Source organism: Lontra canadensis, unplaced genomic scaffold (genome assembly GCF_010015895.1).
Source record: "Lontra canadensis isolate GAN:19392208 unplaced genomic scaffold, GSC_riverotter_1.0 scaffold14, whole genome shotgun sequence".
Lineage (NCBI taxonomy): Eukaryota > Metazoa > Chordata > Mammalia > Carnivora > Mustelidae > Lontra > Lontra canadensis.
The window spans coordinates 7858501-7883075 of record NW_022631008.1 but is presented as its reverse complement, the minus strand read 5'-3'; the positions used below and the strand labels follow the sequence as shown (position 1 = coordinate 7883075).

General features: G+C 40.2%; 1 protein-coding gene across 4 annotated transcripts in view; it reads left to right on the top strand.

Annotated features, from left to right (window-relative positions):
• The window catches only part of MDN1 (midasin AAA ATPase 1), a 168242-nt gene that overhangs the window by 10378 nt on the left and 133289 nt on the right, over window positions 1-24575 (top strand). For all 4 annotated transcript variants that reach the window (XM_032858123.1, XM_032858121.1, XM_032858122.1 and 1 more), the window contains exons 3-9: window positions 6469-6693; window positions 7193-7300; window positions 7381-7573; window positions 10676-10918; window positions 11164-11295; window positions 15028-15131; window positions 17691-17805. In XM_032858123.1, coding sequence (XP_032714014.1) covers window positions 6469-6693; window positions 7193-7300; window positions 7381-7573; window positions 10676-10918; window positions 11164-11295; window positions 15028-15131; window positions 17691-17805 — 1120 coding nt within the window. The remainder of the gene's footprint in view (window positions 1-6468; window positions 6694-7192; window positions 7301-7380; window positions 7574-10675; window positions 10919-11163; window positions 11296-15027; window positions 15132-17690; window positions 17806-24575) is intronic.

The window sequence follows — 24575 nt, the reverse complement described above, 5'->3', positions numbered from 1 at the left end:
TCATATTTATTTTAAAAGATTTTATTTATTTATTTGTCAGAGAGAGAAAGAGAGAGAGAGAGCATTCGCACAAGCAGGGGGAGCAGCAAGCAGAGGGAGAAGGAGGCTCCCCGCAGAGCAAGAAGCCTGATGTGGGACTCAATCCCAGGACCCTGGGATCATGACCTGAGCTGAAGGCAGCCGCTTAACTGACTGAGCCACCCAGGTGGAGTCCCCATAGAAGGCAGTTTATTTATTTATTTATTTATTTATTTTCCTTAAAGATTTTATTCATTCATTTGACAGACAGAAATCACAAGTAGGCAGAGAGGTAGGCAGAGAAAGGGGGAGAAGCAGGCTCTCCGCTGAGCAGAGAGCCCGAAGCGGGACTTGATCCCAGGAGCCTGGGATCATGACCTGAGCTGAAGGCAGAGGCCCCAACCCACTGAGCCACCCAGGCGCCCCTAGAAAGCAGTTTAAATGAATTTTAGCTGAAGTTCTTAGAGCATCCACTTCAGAAGGTTATAATTTTTGCTTGCTAGAGCAGCCTCGGGTGGGTTGGAAGAGCCCTGGCGTCCTTTTTAACTTTCTATAATAATCTATCCAAAGCAGTATTGTAAGAAGTTGTCTTAGAACTGAATTATTTTTTTTTAAATTTTATTTATTCATTTGAGAGAGTGAGCAAGCAAGAGAGCACAAGCCGCAGAGGGAGAGGGAGAAACAGGCTCCCTGCTGAGCAGAGAGCCCAACATGGGGCTCAGTCCCAATACCCTAGGATCATGACCTGAGCTGAAGGCAGACTCCCAATCGACCGAGCTGCCCAGGCACCCTGAGAATTGGATTCTAATATGTTTCCTGGGCTGGTTCACCCCTCCTTAGGCAGCCTGGTGGTTGTCCACTTCTGGGAAGTCACCATATTGATGGTAAACTTACCAAGCATACCAGATCTGCATATCAGATTTACAGTCCAGAAGTCCTCCTGCCTCATCCTCCCAAACAGTTGGGGGCTACAGGGACATGCCACCTCATCTGCCTTTGTCTTTAACTTAATAGTAAAATATCGTTTGTGTGGAATCGTCAAAGGGGCAGCCAAATGAGTGTTAGAGTTTTTTTAGTTGAGAAGAAAGAACTTTCTTTTTTTTTCTTTTTTTTTTTTTTTAAAGATTTTTATTTATTTATTTGACAGACAGAAATCACAAGTAGGCAGAGAGAGAGTTTGGAGGAAGCGGGCTCCCCGCCGAGCAGAGAGACCGATGTGGGGCTCGATCCCAGGACCCCGGGATCATGACCTGAGCTGAAGGCAGAGGCTTTAACCCACTGAGCCACCCAGGCGCCCCAAGAAGAAAGAACTTTCATTCTAAAGTTGAATAATATCTGTGCACTAATAAGAGTATTTCTTTTTTTTTTTTTAAAGATTTTATTTGAGAGAGAGAGTGTACATGCAGTCAAGCCTGGGCAAGTGGGCAGGGGTAAAGGGGGAGGAAGAAGGAGAGGGAAAAAATGTGAAGGAGACTTCCCACTGAATGGGCAGCCTGATGGGGGAGCTCTCTCTCATGACTGTGAGCCACCCAGGTGCCTCTAAGAGTATCTGTTATATCCATGTCTTTTTTTTTTTTTTAATTTTTAAAAATTTATTTATTTGTCAGAGAGAGAGAGCACAAGCGGGCAGAGTGGCAGGCAGAGGCAGAGGAAGAAGCAGGCTCCCTGCTGAGCAAGGAGGCTGATGTGGGACTCGATCCCAGGACCCTGGGATCATGACCTGAGCTGAAGGCAGCAGCTTAACTGTCTGGGCCACCCAGGCATCCCTTAATTGTTTTTATCAACATAATAAGTACACTTTGGCTTTCTTGGAAGTATGATCTCTAATCTGGTTCTTGAATAAAGGGAATAAGAAATGAAGGCTTTGGAGAAAACCAGAATTTGTATGAGCTTTTCTAAAAGGGGAGGAAAAAATGAGCCCAGGTTAATGGAACTGGAAAATACACAGCAAACATCAATGTCATACTTGGTAATTAGGAACATGTGCTGTGGGTTGATTGAGGGTTGAAATTGTGGCCTCACTTAGTGCTTTAATCATTTAGATGTACTTGTCTGTGGTACCTTTTCATAAGGTATCCCAACTATCCTGTGCTTACCAGATGAGATTGACATGTGGGTAACTTGACCCCCCATTTCTCCTAAGCCTTTGTAATAGAATGCTTCTGGATTGTGTTTGAGAATCATTAAAATGATGGATTAGTTTGATTTCCCATCTGCTTCAGATTTTATGTTCTTATTAAATGCATATGAACACACCCCTATTTTTTCTTCTTTTCATTTTGCCAAGGCCGTATATTTTACTTACGCTCCCATGTTGTTCCAAAAATTATATAATGCAGTTTATGGAAGTGCCCATGATAGAGTAACTTAAAATACAAGCAGAAAAAAGAGCTGTGTGTGAATGAATCAATGCGTGTTTTAAAATGAACTATAGGCCGTGATGTAGAATGAGATTTTGATTTTTAGTTTTAGGAATTATAGTTGATTAATTCAGCATGTGCCCTAAATTTCCTTTGTGGAGGAAATACACTTAATGTATTAGGAATATATCAAATATATTTAGATAAGATATAGTCATTCATCCAGTAGGTAAATAGGTAAACATAGGAGACCCTTGTTTTAAGCCCTGGGCCACATCATGGGGGTAAAAATATAATGGGTTATTGTATTTTACAAACAATTGAATATAATACACTAATAGAGGTGTGTGAGCCAAATACTTAAGGGGAGGAATAAAATCACTAAAGAAGAATGAGTGTTTTCCTCTCGGAAATCAGAGAAAGTTTGTACTGGGGCAGATTTTGGAGGAAGAGCAAGGAGAAGAAGAATAAAGAGAAGAGAAATAGGATGGCAATGAAAATCTAGGGTTGGGGGGAAGAAGAGACTGTACAGAAGGTACTTTGGCAAGCTCCCTAGGGTCCTAATCCCTGCCATTCATTTACAGGTCCATACCTCTTTCCGAGCTCAGCATGTTTGAGGCTTCCATGAGGTACCTCAGTGGTCTTAAACATTCTTTTTCTTTTTCTTCTTTTTTCCTTATGCTGTTTGCTCATTACTGGGTGCCTCTCCCAATTTTATTTAGATAACAATTGAGGTATATTTTTGTTGACATATAACATTGTATAAGTTGAACGTATATTACATAGTGATTTGATACATGTATATATTGTAAAATATTTACCATAATAAGATTAGTGAACACATCTTTCACCTCACATAATTACCATTTTGTTGCTGTTTGTTCATACTGTTTTTGCATCTAGAATCCTCGAACAGATGTTTTACTCTGGCAAATTCTTTGTTAGGACTCTGGGAAAGCAATCCCAGCTGCTGATGCGTTCCCTATTCTAACGTATTAGGTTTCCGGGTTCCTTTTTTTCCCCCACTCAATTCAATTTTTTTTTAAGGAATCTCAACACCCAGTGTGGGTTTGTACTCAAAACTGTGAGGTCAAGAGTTGTATACTCTATCCAGGTGCCCCAGGTTATTTTTGAATTTTTGACATAGAATGTCATATTGAACATCCTTCGGCATGAAATTTGTGGATCTGTGGTGGTGATTAGGAATGTGGATTTTTAAAACAATGATGTTGTTTTAGTAATAATATATATTTATACAGGATTTTGTAGTGTTTAGGTATATGTTTTTAATCTTTTTTTTGGATTTAGTGGTAGACCACTTCCTCTTTTTTTTTTTTTTCCTTAAGTTTATTTATTTTATTTTTTTTCTTTCTGCACTCAGTGTGGGGCTTGAACTCACAACCCCGAGATCAAGAGTCTTATGTTCTTCTAGCTGAGCCAGTCAGGTGACCTTTAATCTTTATATTGTAACATCTTCAGTAATGTCACTGTAAAATCTTATTTTTAAAATCTTTAGAGAGGTTAACTAAATTGTCCTAAATGTCAGAGCCAGAACTGGACCACAGGTCTTATTTCTAGATGCTAGGAAAACTATGATGAGTTGCCCAAGTGAGTGGCTCTTCCAAGATTAGATGTTTAACTGGATGGTATTCCTTGTCGCGCTTTTTTTTTTTTAAGATTTTATTTATTTATTTGACAGACAAGAGATCTCAAGTAGGCAGAGAGGCAGGCGGGGGGAGGGGGGAAAGCAGGCTTCCTGCTGAGCAGAGAGCCTGATGCAGGGCTCCATCCCAGGACCCTGAAATCATGACCTGATCTGAAGGCAGAGGCTTAACCCACTGAGCCACCCAGGTGCCCCCCTTGTTGCATTTTGGACCTTCTGACTCTTTCTTACTCCAGGAAAGAGATCCTTTCCTCAGTTTTTGAATATTCTCTAGGGTAAAAAAAAAAATAATGTTATTCTCTGGCTAAGAAGGCTTTATTGGTCCATCCATCATTGCTTAGATCAGAATTTTAGAGCACTTCCTGAAAATGATGGGTCTCTAGAGAAAAGGGTAATGTAGTCAAGTAAGTTTGGCAGAGTATATTGACCAGTCTCCCTTTTGTATACCTCGAGTGGACCACAATTTTCTTCCCCCATTTGCACACAAATGTAAGGTCATTGACGGTGCACTCTGCTCATTTCCCCCTATCTTTCTCAAAGACCCAGTGGAACAGGTTGACCATTTGGTTACTGCTTACCTGCCTGCTTGCTTGTTACTGCCCACCTATCCCACATGTGCTGCCAATAAAAGCTGCCCCTGAGCTAGTTGAATGTCAGCTTCTCTCCACCAAAGAATACTTATTCTGACAGCATCCTTGTGAAGAAAAATATGTCCTGTTTTTTCTCTTAATTAAGAGAAAAGTTATGGGGGGCCTGGGTGGCTCAGTGGGTTAAAGCCTCTGCCTTTGGCTCAGGTCATGATCTTAGGGTTCTGGTATCGAGCCCCACATTGGGCTCTCTGCTCAGCAGGGAGCCTGCTTCCCTCTCTTTCTGTCTCTGCCTGCCTCTCTGCTTACTTGTGATCTCTGCCTGTCAAATAAATAAATAAAATCTTAAAAGAAAAGTGATATATTTAAGTTATAATACAGAACTATAAAAAGCAGAAGGCTTCTTCACCCTGAAATCCTACATTTTAGGGATAGCTGTTATTAGTAGTTTTGGTGTATTTCCTCCCAAATCTCTTTCTCTTTCTTGTTCTGCCAGGTCTCTTCTGAGCAGGAGCTGAATCTTCTAAGTTTCATTTGTCTAGTCTCATTCAGAATATCACAAGTGTTAATTTACCAAGCCTGTATTCCTGTTTGCCTGGCTTGCTTGTAGAAGTCCAAGGTTTCCCACCCATCTCTTGAATTCTCATTATTCCCCAATTGAAGTTTTTATATTTGGGGATTTATTGAGCCAGTAATCTTGGGTATTTCTCCTTGGTGCTACAAGTTGCTCTGGAAAACAGATTCAAATGACCCCTGCGACTGCTCTTTTGAATTCCCAATGGGTTCCTGGGGATTCTGTTACTGACCACTAGTATACCAAGTTGTTATAAAGGGACGCAACTCAGGAACAGGCTGATGGAAGAGATTGCTTCATAATGCTAGATTTGGCAGTGATTTTTTTGGATGATACCAAAAGCACAAACAACAAAAGCAAAAATAGACAAATGGAACATCAAACTAAAAACTGATGCACAGCAAAGGAAACAAGGATGTAGAGGCAACCTACAGATAGGGAGAAAATATTTGCAAATTATGTGTTATGTGTTTAATAGGGGATTAATATCCAGAATATGTAATGAACTGTGTGATGCATCCATCCTTCTTTCCTTCCTTCCTTCCAAAATTTTTTTTATTTATTAGAGAGAGAGACTGAGAGAGAGAGAATATGGGGAGGGGTAGGAAGGGAGGGAGAGGGAAAGAATCCTAAGCAGACTCTGTGCTGAGCTTGAGGCCTGATGCAGAGCTCAGTCTCACATCCTTGAGATGATGATCTGAGCCTGAACCAAGAGTTGGAGAGTTTACTGACTGAGCCACCCAGCGGGCCCCCTGTCTGAAGCTATTTGTCCTTCTTTGTGATCCTACTTTCCTTACTTTTGTGTTTCATGAAAATCTGTTATCCCTTCAGATACAACCAAAGTGTCTCTTCTGGACTCCCCTAGTTTTAGATGAATCTTTTTTCATGTGCCTCTTTTTGTTTCTGTAGGTGACTATCTTCCTTGCTACTGGGGGAGTCCAGTTTTGTACCTCTGGTACTTAACACAGTGTCTGGCTGCTAGTGAGAGATCAGTAAATGTTTGTTGAAGATGAGTATATTTTCAGTAGAAAACACTTGGGATGAGAAATTCCTGGTTTCCGTATTCTCTTAGATCTCTCATGCCATGGTCCTGGTTCCTGAGCTTAAACAGGATACCACCTTAGGACTAGGTAGCTTCAGTATTTGTCTCTTTGCTTTCAGACCCTTGGAAATTCCTGTTATATTCTGCTGTCCTGTCTCAAAGTGGAGATGTGTATACTTTGATATCCTCACCAACAAATAAAAATAATCTCTCTCTTTCTGAAGGTTTGCCTTGCGGTATTTTAAGGACACTTCTCCAGTCTTTCAAAGACTCTTCCTAGAGAGTTCGGATGCTAATCCAGTCCGCTATGGGCGCAGGCGGATGAAGCTTCGGGACCTAATGGAAGCAGCCTACAGGTTTCTGCAGCAAGAGCAGTTTGTGTTCCGGGAGCTCTGGGACTGGAGTGTGTGTGTCCCTCTGCTTAGAAGCCATGACACCTTGGTCCGCTGGTATGTAGCTGTTGGACTTTTCTTGGGTTTCAAGTGTGGGGATCACAGAGGGAGTGTAGAGTTCTGTGCATGAAGAGGGAAAGAAAGCTATGTAAAATGGGTTATTTTGTGCTGGTGCCTTTTGCATTCTTGTTTCCTTAGTCATGTGTCCTTGAGTGGAAAATGAGATGATATTAGTGGAGGTCCATCTTTTTCAAGTTTTGTCAAGTGAATTCATTATGCCTGATTTGCATTTTCTACTCTCAAATGTATTATAGTAATTCTGTAAGATTTCCTTTTCTTTTTTAAGAGTTTGTTTATTTATTTAGTTAAGTAATCTTTACATCCAGCATGGAGCTCGAACTCCCCACTCTGGGATCAAGAGTTGCATGCTCTACCAACTGAGCCAACCAGGCACCCTTTAAGATTTCCTTTTTTAGTGTTTGGTTAGCTAAGAAATTTTCTTTATTCTTGAGACTCAGCTGCTTGTCCTGAGTTTTTATACTTTGATTTTCTCCAGGTACACAGCCAATTGTCTTGCTTTGGTCACCTGTATGAATGAAGAGCACAAGTTATCATTCCTTAAGAAGATTTTTAATAGTGAGGAACTGATCCATTTCAGGTTGAGGTAAGAAGGAGGATTCCCAGAGATCTTGATGTGGCTTTGCTGTGCATTAAAGTAATTGATGAAATCCTCATTTTCCACAGGTTACTAGAAGAGGCCCAGCTGCAGGACTTGGAGAAGGCCTTGGTTTTGGCTAATCCAGAAACCTCTCTTTGGCGTAAGGAGAAGGAGCTGCAGTACTTACAGGGACATCTTATTTCAGCTGACCTCTCTTCCAGGGTGACTGCTGTCTGTGGTGTGGTGCTGCCTGGGCAGCCACCAGTCCCTGGAGAGCAGGTATGTTGGCATCAGTAGGGTGTGTGTCCCCTTCCCCTTCTTAAACACCAAGTGTGCTTTCCTCCTTGTCTGGGCTCTGTGTTATTGGTGTGAGTCAAACTGAGTTTGCCAGATTGCTGTTCCATTTACAGAGGTATTCAGAAGAGATTAAGGAAAATTTACCCAGGGCCCTCTTCTCTGATATTTCCTTTGTTTCTGTTTGGTGTTAAATTAGAAACTCTAATGATCCCCGTGTGAGGCTTTTAATTTCAGCAGAGCTCTTCCATATATTCTCTCTGTGACATTGTGTAGCACATGGATGTGATACCATATTTATGTGAAACAAAGGTAGAATGACTAGTCTGGAGACCTTTGGGCTCCGCTTTGACAGAGACAGGACTAGGCCCAAGTAAAACTCCCAGCAACTTCTTTCTGTCATAACATTCTTTTTCTCATTGTGTGGGAGGCTAGTAACAATAGTGAACTTCCCCCTGCCGTATGAAATGAGCTTTTTCCAAGAATGTGACTCCAGACCCACAGTTTTGAAAGGTTTATAGATTATAATCTAGCTCTCTAATCTGAAACTGTTGGGAGCCAGTCTGTTTTTCCCCAGCTGTCTTCAGTCAGTTGTCACTTTATGTGATGGTTGGATTCACCCAGTTTTCTTTTTGGATGATGTCCTAAGTCATTTCTTGAACCATTAGTTTGTCCACTAGGCAGTACAATTAAAAAAAAATCATAATAAGGGGTGCCTGGCTGGCTCAGTTGGAAGAGCATGTGGCTCTTGATCTTGGGGTCATGAGTTTGAGCCCCATGTTAGGTGCAGCGATCACTTCAAATAAATAACCTTAAAAAATAATAAAAATTTTAAAAAGCATAATATGTGGGGGCACCTGGATGGCTCAGTGGGTTAAGGCCTCTGCCTTAGGCTCGGGTCATGATCCCAGGGTCCTGGGATTGATCCCCGTGTCGGGTTCTCTGCCCAGCGGGGAGCTTGCTTTCCCCTCTCTCTCTGCGAACTGTGATCTCTGTCTGTTAAATGAATAAATAATACCTTCAAAAAAATAAAGGAAAAAATAAAAAAATAATAAAGCATAATATGTGTTAAAAATGCACATCTTAAATGTGTAGCTCAGTGATCATTCATAAACTGAAAATATCTATGTAACCAGTAGTAGGACACCAGCAGTTCCAGAGGCCCTTGTCTTTCCCTTTGGTCACTAAGAATCTCCCAACCCCAACTACTCTCTTAACATAGATTAGGTTCTGAGCGTTAGAATTTTAACACAGGGAAGGATTCCAGTTGGGGTGGCCCTGATGTTGAGTAGCAGTAATGAGGCACTGGGGCAGAAGTACAGAATGATGCTTTGGCCTGCTAAATTGTTGAGAGTAACAGCCCTACAGAGTTCAAGCTCCCAGCCCTGGGGCATCTGGATGGCTCAGTCAGTTAAGTGGTTAAGCATTTGACTTTGGCTCAGGTCAGGATCTCAGGGTCCCAGGATCCAGCCCTATGTATCACCCCATGCCCAGCGGGGAGTCTGCTTATCCCTCTGTCTCTTCCCCTGCTTGTGTTCTCGCTCTCAAATAAATAAAATCTAAAAAAAAAAAAAAAAGGCAAAACAAAAAACTTCCAGTCCTGAATCTCATTTATCTATAGGGGGACTGGCCATGTTTGAGAAGTTATTATTCCTTAGAAGTTCTTAAAATCCCACTTTTCTAAAAGATCTTTTTCTCTGTTATATTAGGTACATTGTTATTTGAAAGACAATTTTTTTTTTTAAGATTTTATTTATTTATTTGACAGACAGAGATCACAAGTAGACAGGCAGGCAGAGAGTGAGAGGGAAGCAGGCTCCCTGCTGAGCAGAGAGCCTGATGTGGCCCGATCCCAGGACCCTGAGATCATGACCCGAGCTGAAGGCAGAGGCTTTAACCCACTGAGCCACCCAGGTGCCCCTTGAAAGACAATTTTTTAAAAAATTTTATTCATTTATTTGAGAGAGAGAGCATGAGCTGGGGGAAAGGGAGAAGGAGAGGCAGAAGCAGATTCCCTACTGAGTAGGAACTCTGATGCAGGACTTGATCCCAGGACTCTGGGATTGTGACCTGAGCTGGAGGCAGATGCTTAACTGACTGAGCCACCCGGGCGCCCTGAAATTTTTTTTTAATGCAGTAAAATACAACATTTACTGTCTTCAACTTTCTTTCTTTCTTGCTTTCTTTTTTTTAATTTACATAAACTGTACTCCTGATGTGAGGCTCAAACTCACAACCCTGAGATTAAGAACCACATACTCTACTGACTAAGCCAGCCAGACGCCCCAACCATTCTTAAACAGTTTTAAAATGTACTCTTCAGTGGTGTTAACTATATTCACATTGTTTTGTAAACAAACTCCAGAACTTTTCATCTTGAAAAATGGGTAGAGCTGAAACTCTACCCGTTAAACATATTGGGAACATTATTATTTTTCACTTTTTGTTATGGAAAATGTGAAATATGTTTTAAAATAGAAACAGTGGTGTGACGAATCTCCGTGTACCCATCACTTAGTTTCAGTAATTATAAATTCATGATCATTTATAGTTCTCCACACTCTCTCTAAAACGTTATTTGAAGCAACTCCCATATATCACATCATTTCATGCCTAAATATTTCAGTATATATGTATAAAAGAAAATAACTTTAAAAAATCCATTATTCTTTATTATACCTGAAAAAATAACAATTTTGTAATAGAATATCATTTGAGTGTCCATATTTCCCTGATATAAATATATCATGTGCATTCTTGATCTTAGATACGAAATCCTAGAATGTGGTGAAAGGAAGAAAAACTAATAAAAATTCAGTCATGAGATGAGGTTTGCCTCCATCCTTTGTGTGTCAACTTTTTTGGCTTCTCAAACTTTGGGAAACTTTCCTTAAATTTGCTAGCAAATTCTGCCAAAAGGAAAAAGATCTTTATTTTGTGTAACATACCTATTAATATTATAGTTCTGGTGCTACTAATTTATTTAGAGGTTTATATAAAGGTCAGTGGAAGCATTGTAGAAATTAACTTGTGCCCCTTGGAGGAAAGACTGTTGACATGCCTTTTATTTTTCACTTGTCTCCTTAGGCTAGTACTAGGAATTCTTCTCGTGAACAGGAGCTGGCCTTTAGGTCTTATGTGCTGGTTGATTCAGTCTGCAGAAATCTTCAGACACTGGCTATGGCAGTGGCTTCTCAGAATGCTGTGTTGTTGGAAGGACCAATAGGATGTGGCAAAACTTCCTTAGTTGAATACTTAGGTGCAATGACTGGTAGACAGAAGCCCCCTCAACTTCTTAAAGTCCAGCTTGGAGATCAGACTGACAGTAAGGTAATTAAGATACAGCAAATTTTGGTAGGTTCACATGCTTACAAATGTTTGAATTAAAGTACTCTTTTTGCTAAGGGAAGATGGAAATAGTTACTGGTCTTCCTTGTAACTGATGGGACCAAGGTGCAAAAACATTAAGTGCCTGCTTATATCCGTATAGAAGTTTAATAAAAGAATTAGTCAAAAGATGTGGCATTGGCATCTCAGATGTGTGGGTTCAGTAATACTTTGTCCTCTTCCTGCAGATGCTGCTGGGAATGTATCGCTGCACAGATGTCCCAGGAGAGTTTGTGTGGCAACCTGGTACTCTCACCCAGGCAGCTACAAAGGGACACTGGATCCTTCTGGAGGATATTGACTATGCTCCCTTAGACGTGGTATGTCATTTCACTAATTATTTGCTGATTTCCTATCTTTTTTTTTTTTCCTAAAGATTTTTATTTATTTATTTGAGCAAGAGAGAGCACTGGGGGAAGAAAGGCAAAGGGAGAGGGAAAAGGGAGTCCTACATGGGGCTCGATCCTGAGTCCTGGGATCGTGATCTGAGCTGAAGGCAGAGACTTAACGGACTAAGCCACCTAGGTGCCCCTGATTTCCTATCTTTGAAGAGCATGTTGTTAATAGTGATTTGGGGAGGTAATGTAAACAACATAGGTGTTTACAGTACCTGGGTGGCTCAGATCATGATCCTAGGGTCCTGGGATCGAGCCCCATGTGGGGCTGTCTGCTCAGGGGGGAGTCTCCTTCTCTTTCTCCCTCTGCCCCCTCCTCTGCTTGTGCTCTCTCATTCTCTCACTCAAATAAATAAATAAAATCTTAAAAAAAAATAATGTAGGTGTTTGATTAGAGATGGTATGTTTTCGGAGAAGCTCATTCATGATTACCTACCTATCTGGTTTGAGGTATGATTTACTTATCTGGTCTTCTGTTTGATAGATAAATTGGTAAAGTTCTGCTGGTGCTGTTTTGGTTGAGTACAGTAGTCCTTCCTTATCTGCCATTCAGTTACCCATGGTTACTCATCCTGAAGCAGAGGATCCTCCTGATGTATCATCAGAAGGTCAATAGTAGCCTAACACTATATCACAATGTTACAGTTACTCATCTCACTTTATCTTGTCATGTAGGGATTTTATCATCTCACATCTCCACAGGAAGGGTGAGTACAGTACAATAAGATACTTTGAGAAAGAGACCACATTCACATAACTTTTATCATAGTATATTGTTACAATTATTCTATTTTATTATTTATTGTTGTTAATCTCTTACCTTGCTAATAATTTATAAGGTAAACTTTATTATAGGTGTGTATGTATAGGAAAAAGCATAGTATATATAGGGTTCTGTGTTATCCACAGTTTCAGACATCCACTGCGGGTCTTGGAAGTAGCCTTTGTGGATAACCGGGAACTACCATAGTTGGACATGTGATCAATCAATTTCATTGTAGTTTTTTTCTCCTTTAGTTGAATATGTGATCAGTTTCATAACCTTTCCAAGAATAGGCCTTGTGGGAAACATCTTCCCATGTTAGAGATACATCGAAAATTTTGACATCCTTCTTCCCAGCTATGGCATTGGTAGAGCAGCAGGCTGAGGACACATGAAGGAAGAGAGGATAATAATAATAGCATGTTTGTCTTTGTTTCATTGTACATCCAGTTTATTTTCATTTTGAATATTTTTCTAGTGTATCAAAATAGCTGTGCAAGCAGTCCATGTTTCCTCCATATTCTGTAAAGTATGACAAAAAGATGTATTGCAGAATGAAAGTTTTTTCTTTTGGGAAGATTCTCTTGAGATTGGTTTTAATTTTTTTCAATTAATTAATTAATTAATTAATTTTACCATGAACCTTAAAGTACCTGCATAAGACTTTCCTCTCTTGGATAAGAATAATGAGAGAGTGTGTGTGTAGGTTTAAGGAAAGAGTGGCTATAAATTCATGTGTATTGTGATGATTTTAGAATCTGGTAAAGATGTAATAGGGTTATTGGCTCTGACAGGGCCTCACAGTTTAATTACCATGTTCTAGGGTTCCCCCTAAGCCCCCCCCCTCTTTTTGAGTCTAGTTGGCACATCATTTCTAGGGTCATAATGCTCAGTTTTATATAAAGGGCTGGAAACCCAGTTTTCTTAATAAGCCCAGAGCCAAGGCTGACTCCTACTAATGAGACTTAAAAATAAAACCGAAATATAAACCACAAGGCCAAGTATTTGTTGAGGCCTTTTACTTTCTTTTCTTTTTTCTTTTTCATCTTTTCGCCCCCCTTTCCACACCCAAACTGAGGCTTTCCATTCTAGTGCTCTCTTGACTGGGGCAGTTTTTTCAGGTAACGGGATACCTAGGAAGTCGTTGGTATTACGGATTGTGGAATTAGAGCCAAACAAGGTAGGAGAACATGAGATATTCCATCCAAGCCATGATGTAGCCTAGGGATCTTTTGCTGTCCTGTAGTTAATTGCATTCTTTGATGATCAGATCCAGATTCGAGACCAAACTGACAGTTTGTATCTTGCTCTCCCTTCGGCAGTGTTTGGTAAACATCAGAAAATTCTTCTGCATTGAGTCTCATTTTGTGTAGACCATTCCCCTTCTGCCCACATATTTGTTCTGTTCGTACAAACGATATGTTGTTCGTTTGATTACGTTTAAACTTCAATATCATTATAGTGAGGTTGTGTTTATTCTAAAACATGCCTAGATCCCTTGATTACTGTTTTGTTGTTTTAGAATTTCTCAGCTAATAGTCAGCCCTTTATTATTTTAAGGTAGCTTTTACAGATCTCAGGATGATTTTCTGTAGTTTCAGGGTTTGGAATTATTTGGAGTTGCTCCTACATTATTTTGGGCTTTCCTTCCAGCTTCTAGCCACGTGCGAAATAATAATGCTTAACAAAATTGTCTGATATCTTAGAACCCTCTTCCTTGACTCTTTGGTCCTCTTACTTTGTTTTTTCTTTTAAGCTTCCTCTGCAAACTCATGTTCCCTGTATCTATATGCTTAGCCCACCCTTGAAAAATTTCTCCATTTTGTCCCTTAGCTGGTGGAAGTTCAAGATGTCCAAATGGAACTTACCTGCTCTTTCTCAGAAGAGCCTTTTCTGCCATAGTTAGCAAGCTAGAAGTTTGATTTCTCTTTCTAGTCTCTTATTCATTTAGTCTTATATTGCTTGGTACTTTTTTTTATCTCTTTATTTTATTCTCTTCTATCCCACTGCCTTAGTACAGGGTTTACTTTTATCCATCTAAGTAGCCATCTTGCTTTGTTACCCCACTAGTGTCTTCTTTTTGTTTTCTTTTGTTTTCCTTTCCTGCAAGCCAAACATCTATCTATACAACTATCCTGTCTTTGTTTTTGCCTCTTTCCTGTAGGCTTGCCCCCTTGCAGTTTATATTCCATGTTGTCGTGCAGTTGATTTTCTAAAATGAAAATTATAGTATTTCCCCCCAGGCTAAAATCCTCTTAATATCTTTCATGAGAGAATTCAGACTCCTTAGCTCAGCACAGCAGACCCTTAATCATTTATCTCTACATTTTATAGTTTTTCACTATTTCATATACATATTCTGCCCTAACAACTCCTCTCATGCCATGCTCTTAGGAACATAGATTTTTATCCATTTGAATACTTTTTGCCTGGAGTATATATGCAATTTCTCTCCCATGAGACCTAATTCCTGCTCACATTTAAGACTCTGAATATCATTACTTCTGAGGTGGATTCCGTGCTTTGCTTCTTATACCATTTCATTCTGACTCCAGTCACCTCTGGGGTCACACTGATCATGCCGTTTGGTGGTTTTCATGGCTATTCTTTCAGATGGTAGGCTGTAAAGCCTCGGTCATATCTGGAGTTTTAGTGTCTGGCTTGGTTCTAATCCTTAGTAGGCACTTAGTGAATGTTGAATGAATAAATTGTACTGTTGAAGTGTAGGTGGATCAGACATTCCCATCTGCTTTTTGATCCCAGTTCATGCTATGAGAACTAAGGTTTCCTATAAGGATGTGCTCATCATTTGGAGAAAGAATGTATTTTGGGTTTTTTTGTTGTCATTGTTATTTCTGCCTTAATAGTTTTATCAGTGGGGTTTTGTGGTTTAGGTTTCCGTGCTGATCCCTCTTTTGGAGAATGGAGAGCTCTTGATTCCTGGCCGAGGTGACTGTCTGAAAGTGGCTCCTGGATTTCAGTTCTTTGCAACTAGGAGGTATGTCCTATTAACCTTTCTATTCCCACTGTGGAGACTTTTCCTCATAAGTCCCCTCACTATAGTACTGAGTCCAAAAGTCCTAGAGTAGAGTTTTCTGGACCCACTTAAAGCAAGATCAGTTGGAGTTATGACAGATCCAACCTTTTCATTCCTTTTTTATTTTACTTATTTATTTTTAGAGATCTGATTCCTATTTCAGGACTCTGTTTTCTAGTTTACCCCAGTATCAGACTATCTTGATGACAGTAGCTTTTTTAGATGTAAGTAAGCTTTCTGCCCAACATGGGGCTTGAACTCACGACCCTGAGGTTAAGATTTGCATATTGTACCGACTGAGCTAGCTAAATGCCCTTCATTCTTATTTTATTTTATTTAAAGATTTATTTATTTTATTTATTTTTAATGAATTATTTTAGAGAGAGCACGAGCAAGAGGGGCAAAGGGAGAGAGAGAGAGAGAGAGAATCCTAAGCAGACTCCACACTGAACATGGAGCCCAATTTGGAGTTTGATTCTAGGACCTTGAGATCATGACCTGAGGCAAATCAAGAGTTGGCTGCTTAACAGACTACGCCAGCCATGTGCTCCAAGATTTATCAATCTTAGAGAGAGAAAGCGTGTGCACATGAGCAGGGGGCTGGGCAGAGGGAGAGAGAAAGAAAGAATCCTCAGGTAGACTCCTTGCCAAGGGCATTGCCCTACATGGGGCTCGATCCCAGGACCCTGAAATCATGACAGGTGAAATCAGGAGCTGGCTGCTTAACCGACTGAGCTGCCCAGGCACTCCCCTTTATTCCTATTTTAAGTAGAGGTAACTAAATCAGAAGATGAGAGGGTTTTTTTCCCTCCACTTAAAAATATCCAGGGTTTTGTTTGTTTGTTTGTTTTTTTAAGATTTTATTTATTTGAGAGAGAGAGAGAGAGAGCATGTGAGGGGAGAGGGTCAAATGGAGAAGCAGACTCCTGATGTGGGACCCGATACTGAGACTTCAGGATCATGACCTGAGCCAAGGGCAGTCACTTTGACTGAGCTACCCAGGTGCCCTAAAAATATCCAGATTTTAAAAACTTTATCTTGGTTTCTTGTTTTTAAAAACAATCACCGGTGAGACTTTAGACAGCCTTGGGTTTGAGTCCTGACACTGACATTTTGTATCTGTATGCACCTTCCTTGTCTGATAATGATGAGGCTGATAACACCTACTTTACAGCTTGATGTAATTGTAAAGATTAAATGAAATAACTTGTGTTAAAGATCTGTCACATAAGAAGTGCCCAACTAATGGCCAGCCACAATGATGGTGATGATGATGACCTGTAGACTGTAAGCAGTTAAAAAAATTAAATATAAGCATCAACAAAGGAATAAAACCTAAACAAACTTAGTATATGTCCATATTTGTATTTTATAATAACATGAACACAGTGATTTATTTCCTACTGCTAGAATATATCTGTACACTTCTCCAAGGTTTTAATATGCCCAAGAATGACACTAATGTCACATTATATTTAATAGTTATACAAGTGTTGGCCTTGGTGAGCATTTAGAGGTGGAGTGTGGAGTTAACCTAACAGTTCTCAAGGAATACTTTGCTAGGCCCTGCTTTTTAAAAATAAACCCTATGGGGTACCTGGGTGGCTCAGTGGGTTAAGCCTTTGCCTTCGGCTCGGGTCATGATCTCAGGGTCCTGGGCTCGAGCCCCGCATCGGGCTCTCTGCTTGGCAGGGAGCCTGCTTCCTCCTCTCTCTCTGCCTGCCTCTTTGCCTACTTGTGATCTCTCTGTCTGTCAAAATAAAAGATAAATTTATTTTAAAAAAATAATAAAAAATAAAAATAAACCCTGCTTTTATTCATAGAGATAGTGAAGTTCTTTCTTGCTATGTTCATATCTCAGAAAGTCCCGGGACATTGTAGAAAGGTATCAGATTATAATTCGTAGAAGGGTGTCAGACAAATCTGAATTCATTCTTGGCTCTGCCATTTGTAGTCATAGTTGAGTGATCAGGTGGTGTTACTGTCCTCCTCTTTATGCCTTAGAAGAAAAGTAGCACACCATTGCCTCAGAAAGTTGTGAGCATTGCATTAAATGGCCTAGGTGCAAGCTTGTGGCTTAGCCTGGGTATGTATTTAATGAATATTCCTTCTTGAAATTTTTAATAATTTTGGGTACTGTAGCTTTTGGTAATAAGCACTGAACTTATTTTTAATGGTATGGGCCTTGGATTATGTTTTGTCTTTCCTGAAGTTGTGTCTTGATGAAGAGAAACATGCTGTTAAGATCAAAACACCTAATATAATCATTTACAGTGATTAGAAAATAACTTGGTTAAAGCTCTGTTATACACCCTTAGGAAAAGAGTCAGACTTGGGTCAACTGGCAGCCTTTCATTTGTCCTCTGCCCTGTGAGCCCAACATAGTGGTATCTGGCAACAGAACGGGTTGTGAGTGTTATTCATATATGAGATAATGTCTAGCAAGGGCTACCCAGAGGCATAATTAAAGATTAAAATTGGGAGTTTTGTGTAATTCTTTTTTTAAATTTTGAAATACAGACTCTTGAGCTGTGGAGGAAATTGGTATCGACCTCTAAATAGTCACGCTACTCTGTTAGACAAATACTGGACAAAAATTCACATGGATAACATGGATAAGACAGAACTGCATGAGGTATGTGGTTATCAGTGGGAAAGTATCAATGCTTTTGTTTTTTACTTTTTAGTGATTAAAGTTCCAGATATACATGTAAATAGAGGAAATAGTGTAATGAATCACCAAAATACTCATTAAGCTAAATTTAATAGTTAATGTACTAACATTTTACTGCATTAATTTCATCTAGTATTTTTTATTTGCTAATATATTTGAAAGCAAACCTCATAACATTTCATTCCTGAGTACTTCAATGCATCTCTAAAAATTTAAGGGCCTTTTCATATGTAATCATAATAATTATTATACCCAATAAAATGAACAGTAATGCATCAATACCATTTAATTCTCGGACTGTATTCACGTTTCCTCAATTGTTTCCAAAGATCCTTTTTTTTTCTTTTTAAAGATTTTATTTGGGGCACTGGGTGTCTCAGTGGGTTGAAGCCTATGCCTTTGGTTCGGGTCGTGATCCCAGGGTCCTGGGATGGAGCCCCGTGTCAGGCTCTCTGCGGGGAGCCTGCTTCCTCCTCTCTCTGCCTGCCTCTCTGCCTACTTGTGATCTCTGTCAAATAAATAAATAAAATCTTAAAAGATTTTATTTATTTATTTGACAGAGATCACAAGTATTTATTTATTTGACAGAGATCACAAGTATTTATTTATTTGACAGAGATCACAAGTATTTATTTATTTGACAGAGATCACAAGTAGGCAGAGAGGCAGGCAGAGTGCGGTGGCGGGGGGGAGGGGAAGCAGGCTCCCCGCTGAGCAGAGAGCCTGCTGCGGGGCACGATTCCAGGACCCTGAGATCATGACCTGAGCTGAAGGCAGAGGCTTAAGCTACTGAGCCACCCAGGTGCCCTGATCCCTTTTTTTTTTTTTTAATTTACTAAGTTGTTTTGTTAACTAATGTCTTTCACATTCAGCAGCATGTTTTGTTCTGGGTATTAATGAAAATGAGATGAATTATTTCTTAGATTTTCTACATTGATTCACTTTGTGGTATTGCTGGTTATCGTTAGACATTTAAGAGGCATACTTCTCTTTCCCTTGCTAACCCCCACTTTCCCCTTGTATCTACCCTGTCACTTGGAAAGCTTCCCATTCTACAATGCTTCATCTTGGAGCATAGCAAATAAAGCCCTGTCAGTAATTATATAGGCATAGGAGGGATGCTTTGCTCTTTCTTGGTATAAATTTTCAGATAAATAAGTGAAATAAGACAACCTTATCAAATTTTTTATCCAAAATTTTAAGTGTTTATAAAACACCCAGGGGTTTTCAGCGTGTCTTGTTCACTGTATTACTGGAATCTCTCAGAAACCTTGTCTTTTTTTTTTTTTAAAGATCCCGTTTATTTTATTTGACAGAGAGAGACACAGTGAGAGAGGGAACACAAGCAGGGGGAGTGGGAGAGGGAGAAGCAGGCTTCCCATTGAGCAGGGAGCCTGATGCAGGGCTCTATCCCAGAACCCTGGGATCATGACCTGAGCCAAAGGCAGATGCCCAATGACTGAGCCACCCAGGTGTCCCAATCAGAAGCCTTGTCTTACTGATGTGATTTTATAAGTCTGCAGCCTATTTTGGACTTGTGAGTTACTTACCTCACTCTAGTTCCCAGTTTATTTCTGTGTCTCTCTGTGTATCCCCATTTTGCTGCCCTCAACAATAGCTCCTCTGGTAACTTCTTCACCTTTTTGTCCCCAGCATCTACTCTGCCTGGCATTTTGTAAGCGCTTATTGTATTCTCTGCTGTCATGCAGCTCTTTGTTTTGCAGTTATAAAATTTCAGTGTTTAATTTTCATTCCTGAATTGCCATTCCGTTCTTTAAAGAAGAGGTCTGAAGTCCACATTTAGGTGTGATTTGTTGGGGATTGAAAGGATGGGAACAACATGGACTGCTACTTTTTTTCATCTTTCCATTCCTGTCATGAACAGCTATGAGTCATTCTGCTTACAGGAAACAACAGGAGCACTCACCCCCTCACTTAAATGATGTGTATCATATTTAGACAGTTTACTTCGAGGAGTTCACTTACTCTTTTTATTTTATTTTATTTTTCCAGTGTTCCAAGGTTCATTGTGTATGCACCACACCTAGTGCTCTGTGCAATACATGGCCTCCTTAATACCCACCACCAGGCTCACCCAACTCCCCACCCCCTTCCTTTAAAACCCTCAGTTTGTTACTCAGAGTCCATAGTCTCATGGTTCGTTTCCCACTCCGATTTCCCCCAACTCACTTCTCTTCTCCATCTCCCCATGTCCTCTGTGTTATTCCTTATGCTCCACAAGTAAGTGAAACCATATGATAAATGACTCTCTGCTTTACTTATTTCACTCGGCATAAGCTCCTCCGGTCCCGTCCATGCTGATACAAAAGTTGGGTATTCATCCTTTCTGATGGAGGCATAATAAGGAGTTCACTTATTCTTAAGCTTCTGGACATAATAATAAATTCTAATAACACTCTCCTGAATAAGTGGCTGGTGACTAAAACTCTTGGGTGCATTATTTAGGAAATAAAATAGTCTCCTAAGATGATCTCATGGGGAGCACAAGGAACTACATTTCTTTTGCTGCCAATTCCAGTCATCTTATGCCTAGAAAGATTGTCTTTGACTGGGGTGCCTGGATGGCTTAGTTGGTTAAGCATCCAACTCTTGATCTCAGCTCAGGTCTTGATCTCAGGGTCATGAGTTCAAGCCTTGTGTTGGGCTCCATGCTGGGTGTGGAGCCTACTTTATTTTTACTTTTATTTTTGTATTTATGTATATATATTGTGTTACATTATTTACCATACAGTTCATCATTGGTTTTTGAGGTATTGTTCCATGATTCATTGTTTGTATATAACACCCAGTGTGGAGCCTACTTTAAAAAAAAAAAAAAAAAGATCGGGGCAGTTGGGTGGCTCCGTTGGTTGGGCATCTACTTTGGCTGAGGTCGTGATCCTAGCATCCTTGGATAGGGTCCCACATGGGGCTCCCTGCTCAACAGAGAGCCTGCTTCTCCCTCTCCCTCTGCCTGCTACTCCCCTTGCTTATGCTCTTTCTCTCTCACTCTCTCTGTCAAATAAGTATAATCTTTAAAAAAAAGAAAAAGATTGTCTTTGACTTGATGAAATAATAAATTATACTTTAGAAAATGAGATATTTATATAGTGCTAAGTCTTTATAGTTAATAAGTGGCAAAGAGTAACCCCTGGCAGTTGCTCGAATCCTATCTCCTCCATACACCTTGAATGTGACCTCATGTCTTAGTTGCTGGTGCCTTAGAAGGCCTGCTTTCTCTGCTGGCAGTGCCTAATCACAGCCATTAATGACCTCTCCCAGGTTCAACTTCTCCACGAAAGCTTCCTGGGTCTCCAGGGATGGCTGACCACATTGTAATTTTGATTTGGTTGTATATCTTCTTCTTATACCAGATGATATTTCTTGAGGGTGGGCTATATTCCTGTCGGTTTTGTTTTCCTATCCCTGGTGTTCCCAATGTAAAGTGGGTACTTAATAAGTGCTTATTAAAGGAATGAATCTCCAAAGTAAATATTAAATTGATAGAAGAACCGTATTATGTCAGATTAGTTTATTAAATGACATTGTTTTTGATTTTTTTACATTTATGGTAATAACAAAGATATTCTTTGGCTAAGGAAGAAAACGACTAGTTTGTGGGTATGTGTAGATTTTTTTTTTAAGGATTTTATTTATTTGTCAGAGTGCACAAGCACGGGGAGCAGCAAGTAGAGGGAGAAGCAGCCTCCCCAACGAACAGGGAGCCCAATCTGGCACTTGATCCCAGGACCCTGAAATTATGACCTGAGCTGAAGGCAGACACTTAGCCAATGGAGCCACCCAGGCTCCCTTATATAGATCTTTTCTGTTCAGAACTTCTATTCCAAATAGCTGAACCCTCGCTATAGTGTAAAACTGATAAAGTCCTTTTTCCATATAAAGATAGTTTTTTTCCTCCATCCTGATGTTAAATATACATGCTTATTAAGTGGAATTACTACTCGGCAGTGAAAAGGACTAAACTAGTGGTACATGCGGTAATGTCTAGATGAATCTCAAAAACATTAGCTAAGTGAGAAATCTAAACTGCACACTACATCTTGTATGATTCCATTCGTTTGTTTGTTTGTTTGTTTATTTATTTAAAGATTTTATTTATTTATTTGACAGAGAGAGACACAACTAGAGAGGGAACACAGGCAGGGGGAGTGGGAGAGGGAGAAGCAGGCTCCCCACTGAGCAGGAAACCCCATACGGGGCTCCATCCCAGGACCCTGGGATCATGACCAAAGGCAAATGAGCCAAAGGCAGATGCTTAATGATTGACCCACCCAGGCACCCCATATGATTTCATTTATATGAGAGACTTGAAAGCAGATCCTTAGGGATTGTAATCTGATTCCTGATTCCCCCAGGCAGGGGTGTGGGGGAAGGGATTGATTACAGAAGGGACATGAGGGAACTTTTTGTTTAAGGGGTGATGGAGGGGCACCTGGATGGCTCAGTCAAATAAACATCTGACTCTTAATTTCAGCTCCAGTCTTGATCTCGTGGTCATGGGGTTGAGTCCTGTGTCTGGCTCCCACCCTCAGTGGGGAGTCTGCTTTGATTTTTCTCTCTCCTTCTTCCCCTGCCCCTGCTTGCATATATGCATGCTCTCTCTCTCTCTCTCTCTCTCTCTCTCAATAAATACATCTTTTAAAAAAGGGAGGGTTATGGAAATAGTCTATATTTTGTTTGTGGTGACCAGGGTCATGAATATATATGACCAATGTTATAAATGTTTCCTCCTTACAAAAAATGTATGTTCTGTATTTTATTTTTTTATTTTTTATTTTTTTTTAAAGATTTTTTTATTTGTTTGACAGACAAAGATCACAAGTAGGCAGAGAGGCAGGCAGAGAGGAGGAAGCAGGCTCCCTGCTGAGCAGAGAGCCTGACTTGGGGCCTGATCCCAGGACCCCAAGATCATGACCTGAGCCCAAGGCAGAGGCTTTATCCCAGTGAGCCACCCAGGCACCCCTATGTTCTGTATTTTAAAGATACATGTGTCTGCCCATTTAACTAAATTTACTGATTTTGTTACTCTTTTTCTGTTTAATTTTTCATCTATCTGAAATTGTTTTCAGCAATATTTCTTTAAAGGCCTTCAGTAAAAAAACATGAAGAATTAAAATCTGATATCTACTACTTGAGATGACATTGTTAAAAGGTTATAGATCCTTATCTTTGTAAATATGTGTACATTACATATATAAAATAAGTGGATATTTCATATACAAATTGGAACCAAAATATACTTTTCAAGCTAATTTAAATTTATTTGATGGCAGCATTTCTTTTTTTTTAGAGATTTTATTTTATTTTATTATTATTTTTTTTAAAGATTTTATTTATTTGACACAGAGAGAGATCAGAAGTAGGCAGAGAGGCAGGCAGAGAGAGAGGAGGAAGCAGGCTCCCTGAGGAGCAGAGAGCCTGATGCGGGGCTCAATCCCAGGACCCTGGGATCATGACCTGAGCCGAAGGCAGAGGCTTTAACCCACTGAGCCACCCAGGCGCCCCGAGATTTTATTTTTAAGTAATCTTTACACCCAGCCTGGGGCTGGAACTCACAGCCCTAAGATCAAGAGCCTCATGTTCCACAGACTAAGCCAGACAGGCGCCCCAGACAATATTTCTTTTTTTTTTTTTTAAAGATTTTATTTATTTATTTGATAGACAGAGATCACAAGCAGGGAGAGCAGCAGACAGAGAGGGAGGAAGGAAGCAGGCTCCCCGCTGAGCAGAGAGCCTGATGTGGGGCTTGATCCCAGGACCCTGGGACCATGACCCAAGCCGAAGGCAGAGGCTTTAACCCACTGAGCCACTCAGGTGCCCCCCAGACAATATTTCTAATATATACATATTTCCCTTCTTCTCAAATAGACTTGTCTGAATAAATTCATATCATAAAAGCTTAGAATCCAATATTATGAGCACCAGGTATTATTCTGCAGAAAATTCTCAATTGTTATTGAAGTAAATAGGACTACGTCATTTGGTTTTTAATTTCTGTCATTTGCTTTTTAAAGATCAGCTGCTTTTTATCAGTACTTAAAATTAGCTCCTTTTGAATAAATGAAACAAGATGGGATCGGGAGGGAGACAAACCATAAGAGACTCTTAATCTCACAAACTGAAGGTTGCCAGGTGGAGGAGGGTAGGGGGAGGGTGGTTGGGTTATGGACATTGGGGAAGGTATGTGCAGTTGTGAGTGCTGTGAATTGTAAACCTGATGATTCACAGACCTGTACCCCTGGGGCTAACAATACATTATATGTTAATAAAAAAATAAAAAATTTAAAAAAATTAGCTCCTTTTACTGTTTTCCTATTAACTGCTTCTGATTGCTTTTGCTGAGAAATTACCTAATAAGCACTACTGGAATAGTGTGTGTTAATTTATTTATTTATGAAGATTTGTTTATTTTAAATATTTTATTTATTTATTTGACAGACAGAGATCACAAGTAGGCAGAGATGCAGGCGGGGGGTGTGGGGAGCATGGAGAAGCAGGCTTCCTGCTGAGCAGAGAGCCCGATGTGGGACTTGATCCCAGGATCCTGGGATCATGACTGAGCCGAAGGCAGCAGCCCAACCCACTGAGCCACCCAGGCGCCCTATTTGTTTATTTTAGAGAAAGCGTGTGCATGTGAGCATGTGGGTGGGGGGCGGTGGAGGAGAATCTCAAGCAAACTCCGTGCTGAGCGCAGACCCTGCCTCAGGGCT